Genomic DNA, 5,734 nt, shown 5'->3' on the forward strand with positions numbered 1-5,734 from the left:
AGAATGCATCTTAACTACATATAAATCAGCAATCAAGACAGATGTGGAGGAGAGCTGAAACTGGCTTCCTGAATAGCACAGCAGATACACTGCAAAAAAAACCCCAAACCAACAAAAAATAAAAAACCCACCCCAAAACTGCTTGAATGCCAGATGTTTGTGGTTAAGAGAACATGTAGATGTAAAATATAAATAAGATATCCCAGTAGATGATAGCTGTTTGACCTGAAGTTAAGCAATCTGGGCAAACAAAACACATTAATGTAAAGCCCTGGTTTACAGTGTGTGTTAACAGTTACCTTGTAAATAAAACAAGTGCCTTTTTCACTCTCAAACCAACTTTCAGATCATTTCAAAAAGCAACCAGGCTATAGAAATAATTAAAGAAATAGGTAAAAACAGAACAGATACTACAACGTAAAGGAAAATAGAAGTATCTGGTGCATAACTCACCTTATTAGAATGAACTGGCATATCACATATAGAGCACAGATGGGGATAACCCTTCGGTAAGAATCCATGGAAGTCTTCAATATTGCTATTTGGAGGAGCACCTCTCTTTTTCTCAAAGAGAGATCTCTCGGGACCAGGACCACGACCCATTCTCTCATACTCACTGTCAAATTTATGATAGTTATGCGAAGTCTCACCATAAAAAGATTCATCCCTACACCTTTCTCCATCTCTTAATCTGTCATCTTCATAATCCATTCTGTCATAATAACCAGATTCTTGAGAACGACTTCCATGGTCATAGTCAACCACTGGGTTGAGACTAGGACCACGATCATCAAAGCTATCTCTTCTAAAATGCCTTTTTTCTTCCCAATCATCCCTAGGTACTCTGTATGGTGGTTCCCGTGTGGATGATCTGCCATCTCTACCATAACCTTCTTCAGCTCTCCTCCTTTTAAGTTGTAGAAGGATCTGAGGCAAGTTTTCAGGAGTAATCTTGTCCTCGGGATAGCGACTCAGTTCATCTAAGTCTCTAGCAGACAGACCAAAGCTGGCCAAAATGTTAGTGGCCTGGTCTGCATCTCCACGGTGCTGAGAAGACAAAGGGAGCGGACCTCTACTTCCAATGTTAAATATAGACTGCAAATTATGGGAAGAGGTACTACCAGAAGACAGTGCACTATGAGATCCTTGTTGGTTCAATGAAGAACTCATTCCAAGATTCATTAAGCTAGCAAGGCGTGCAGTACCCTGGTTCATCCTTCCAAGAGATGCTGGCATATTTAAAGATTGGGTAGCAGCAGCAAGAAGGCCTATTCCTGCAGAGAGGTCACGCCCATGACCTTGTGAATCCCTACTCAGAGATGACTGCTGGAATGACTTGGACATTGTAGAACTATAGCTTGTCTACTTTATGGATCAAAAAAATGTTTTCTTTTTTTATAAGATGGCTGAAAAGAGAGCTCACACTAGAAAGCTAGGCAAACTTCAGTTCAAAAATGGTAACGCCAAGAAAGAGGATCAATAATGACTGCAGATCTTCTTCAAGCTGAGAAACACCAGACAATTCTGTAGAAAAACAAGCAGTTTTAGTCATAAATCCCTTTAAACAGATGCAGTTTTAAACTTATGCATCATGTTGATCTAAAAAAAACATTAAAGATCTCAATCTTACAAGGCTTTTATTACATAACAGATTCAAGAGGCACCCAGAACCTATATTTATTATTTCAGATAAAAATACAGCAGTGTTTCCTATACATACTACTCCTCTTCTACAAAAAGCTACTTTCATACTGAAGACAAGTGAATTTCAGAAGTTTGGGATGTCTGAAAGCATCTACAGTTTACTAGCATATAAGCCTTGATCTCTGGTTAATGGTTTTGTTTATACCCTACATTACTGTACTGTGTCTGTGAGAAGACCACAAAAAACTTAAGCCCACAGAATCCAAGATGACTTTGGCACATAATACATATTTGAAAACGAAACCTATACCACCACAGAACAGGACGAAAGGAAGTTAAAAGTAACTGAAGTTTGGGCAAAAAGTTTCTACTGTAAGATCTGGTAAATAAGACCAAACATAACATTCAATCTTTATGCAGTAAAATTCAAATTACTGATGTGAAGACAGATGTGAACAAGAAAAATAAGTTTAAAATTTTGCAGGAAGTAAACAAGACCTCTTGCTCAAATTGCAGTTATACTGACAACAGCACTTAGGAAGTGATTCTTTACTCTGTTTTATTGCAGCCATGACATCAGCAGACCTCAAGCTAAACAAGGTCAGGCTTAGTACTGGAATGGGAGACCCAAGGAAAACCCTGCCCCTGCAGAAAGAGACACTGAGTGAGTCAGAAGATGGCACTACATCCCCAGCCAGCCCTGCAGGACAGCAGTGTCCCTGTCTCTTACCAGCACACTGCTTCTTCCTTGGTTCACGCCTGACACTTTGACACCATGACCACATGTGGTAGTTAAAGATCCTAAAACAACACTCAGAGATAGATATCTGCCCCATGAAAATACTAACCTCACCTTTAAATATTTGGTTCAACTGCATTGTACTTGAAGTTTTAACTAAACAGTGTATTAATATCCACGGTAAATCTTAAAGTGTAATGGATTTATTTAATAAAGCGTTCTTTTTTTTTTTTTTTTTTTTAAAAGTGTAGAGCAGAAAAACTATAATAGTTCTCCTCATTCTCTTTCAGCCTTGGGATAGATACACAAAATTTAAAGCAGTTCAACACACGTGAAAACATTCCACCAGGAATACATTGTTCTTGGGTCCCTGATGTGGTGAACCACTTTCAAACCTCAGCAGAGCAGTTTTGCTTCTCCAGCACTGCCGCTCAGATGCACATAAAACACAATCACTTGAAAAAGAAACAGGCACAAATTGCATAGCTCCAAATGAAATCAGCTTCTAAGAGAACAGGTATGTTTGGGGAAGAACAGAAAGGACAAAATGAAAGCAAGCATTTTTCTTTGAAGAGACCAGATCTGCAGGAGGCAATTTCTCTTGTACTGGAAACAGAAGAAAAAAGGGTTATGAGCATGTCTCTACCCCGACTGCCTACTCAATCCAGAGCTCTGTTTAAATAGTACATAAATTTTTTTCTACAAGTTGAAAAGCACCCAAGTTCTCCGTCTCAGTAGCAGCATGTTACAAAATTACACTTTTACATAGAAAGATAATGGATTCTGAGAGATACATAAGACAAAAAAATCCCACACAACTTCATCTTTGAAAAGTAACTGCTTTATACAGTTTGCTACATATTCTCAGTACATCTAAACTCATATTTCAGCTATGCTTTTAAGATCCACATATGCTGAAGTCACTTAAAATAAGCTTAATTGTATCACATTTAGTTAAGCAAAAGAGATTGAGAAACATGGGGATGAAAATCAGTTGAAAAGTATTTGAGGCAGAAGACAGAAAAGCCCCGCAGAAAGCTTCAGAGGAAAACAGTAAAACAAGAATACAGGGAAAGCTGATGAGGCAAGTTCTAAATGAGATATCCAGGACAAGCTGACCACACTAAAGAACACCTGACTACAGTGTTTAAGAACTATATTCTAAAAGTCAAGACTCTTTCAAGTTCAAACATGAGAGAAACACTAATATTCACCTGGATACCATGTTTTATCTTGCATACATTCAGTCATCTCAAAAGGACTTTATGAAAATTTTACAAGTTAATCCTTACTCCTTCCATTTTCACATACAAATTTTCTTCCAGTTCATTCACACACTTACAGAATGGCTTGAAACTGAACTTACGAGGTTCTTCATAAAATCTGATATTCCAGAGGGCTTTACAAACCCGAGCCCAACAGTGATTCAGCAGACAACCATGTGGTCAGGAAAGGCATGGTGCGTCCTGCTGTTACTGCAAGGACCTGCGCTATTCAAGTTTTCACTATATCGGGAAAGTTCTCCACTCTTCAAAAATACCCTTTCTCTTTGAACAGATGCTCACTAATCCTCTTGTCACAGTTTTCAATTGGCAGTTCATTGTCTGCTGCTCTGGAGAGATTAGCGGAGAACAAAACCCACCCCATGGCAGTCTGGCACAGACCTGGGCTGCAGAGAACCCGATGACATGCCATGCTTTGACCCCACACACACAGAGGTTTTACATAACCATAGCATGCTGCTGCAAACGCCTACAGAAGAAAGGCAAAGGGAAAAATAAAAACAGGGAAGATGGGGGGGGAAATGAGACAAAGAAACAGAGAGGGATAATCTTATGAAAAATAATGAAGTGGGACAGTAAGACATTTGTATGATGAAGACTGAATGCAATGTTCGCAGTTGGTGTGCAAGCCCTTAAAATACCCTATGCCTAATCAGGTATTTGCGTGGAGTAGTTTCCAAGTCATCCTCAAAAAAATCACTATTTATCACATCACTGTTATCTTACAAGTGCTGTTGCACTCTACTCCTAACCATTCCCATTATTTAACATCAGATGAAAACTGATGAGGTGGGGGAAGAGCTGTAAAATCCATACCAAAGAATGTTTAACTTCCACATGGTCAGGTTTAATATGTGATTCTAAGATCACATTTCTTGCATTGAGCACTTCTGAAAGATTTCAAGTCAGTATCTGAGAAAGACAGGTTCCCACAGACCAGTGCCAGCTTTTAAGTGAGTGTGCCATCAACTGAGTCACAGCAACAAGATGAGTATGACTGAACAAAGCTGTCTAAAGATCCAGACATGATTTAGCCGAGTTGAAAGTGTTAGGCTAATTGTTCATGTAATTTCAGCTATACTGGGAACAGACAGGCTTTCAGATACACATTTCAAGATCTGTGGACAGAAATTTGGCCATATTAAGATTTGAAAATATATAATATAGAGCAGTCTTGAAATAAGTTGAAAGTCAAAATGTTACTAGATTTCCAGACAAATGTGGACAATGAAAAAACACTTTGTATCTACAAGTTGCACAAGAATTGTCTGTAAGGAACAAAAATAAGAAATTTGAATCCTGCAGAATATACTGTTACCAAATAAAGGCCAAAATGATTTTCAAACACTATAGAAGGATTTTCTTTTCATGCAACACTGATTAGAAAGTCTTTTTAATAAAACTGATAGAACTCTTGCTGTACATAAATATTAACTTTGTTCCCAAAAAGTTTAATTCAGTGATTCTTGGGATGCCTTGATCATGCTGAACACAATAACCTTAGATTACCATCTTTTATGGAACACCAGTAGGCTGAAAATAATTTAGCTTCCTATTCCTTCCACCACTCTCAGGTTTTTTAATCTGTGTGTACATATTATAGCTTTAATATTAATCTTGTTCTTAGAACAACTCATCTTTTATCTATTCCTCTCCCACTATTTCTAGAAGTCTCAAAAAGGAAAAATAACTGGGTTTACTTTCTAGTCAGTTTCACTTTCATTCAAAACAAAAATATATCAAAACCACATTGAATTTAATGAAATAAACTCAGTTATAGTAAAACTAGAAATAATCTGCAAGCTGAAAAACACACCCTCAATTTGTAACAACACAAGACTTTTGAAGATGGCATACCTCTGGGAAAGAAATGTCTCAAAGAAGTTTCACAACACCAACCCCAGCTTTTTGGATAAAAATCTACAGATTTTTCTTCTCCTCCCTTACGTTACACTCAGTGCAGCAATGCCTTTTGCAGCAATCTATTCTGCTATGGAAGAATTCACATGCTTCTTGGCAAAATTGTCTCCAAAGCATCATGGCAAAAAAGGTTATCGACTGAAGAGAT

General features: G+C 37.8%; 1 protein-coding gene across 2 annotated transcripts in view; it reads right to left on the bottom strand.

The window, feature by feature from the left end:
* Positions 1-1,626, bottom strand: part of MATR3 (matrin 3) — an 18,084-nt gene extending 16,458 nt beyond the window's left edge. The window contains exon 1 of one of the 2 annotated variants that reach the window (XM_010177435.1): positions 454-1,626. In XM_010177435.1, coding sequence (XP_010175737.1) covers positions 454-1,344 — 891 coding nt within the window. In that variant the 5' untranslated portion in view covers positions 1,345-1,626. The remainder of the gene's footprint in view (positions 1-453) is intronic. The other variant, XM_010177434.2, reaches the window with a different exon arrangement.
* Positions 1,627-5,734: the final 4,108 nt, after the last annotated feature.

This window comes from Antrostomus carolinensis, unplaced genomic scaffold (genome assembly GCF_000700745.2).
Source record: "Antrostomus carolinensis isolate BGI_N321 unplaced genomic scaffold, ASM70074v2 scaffold22611, whole genome shotgun sequence".
Taxonomy (NCBI): domain Eukaryota; kingdom Metazoa; phylum Chordata; class Aves; order Caprimulgiformes; family Caprimulgidae; genus Antrostomus; species Antrostomus carolinensis.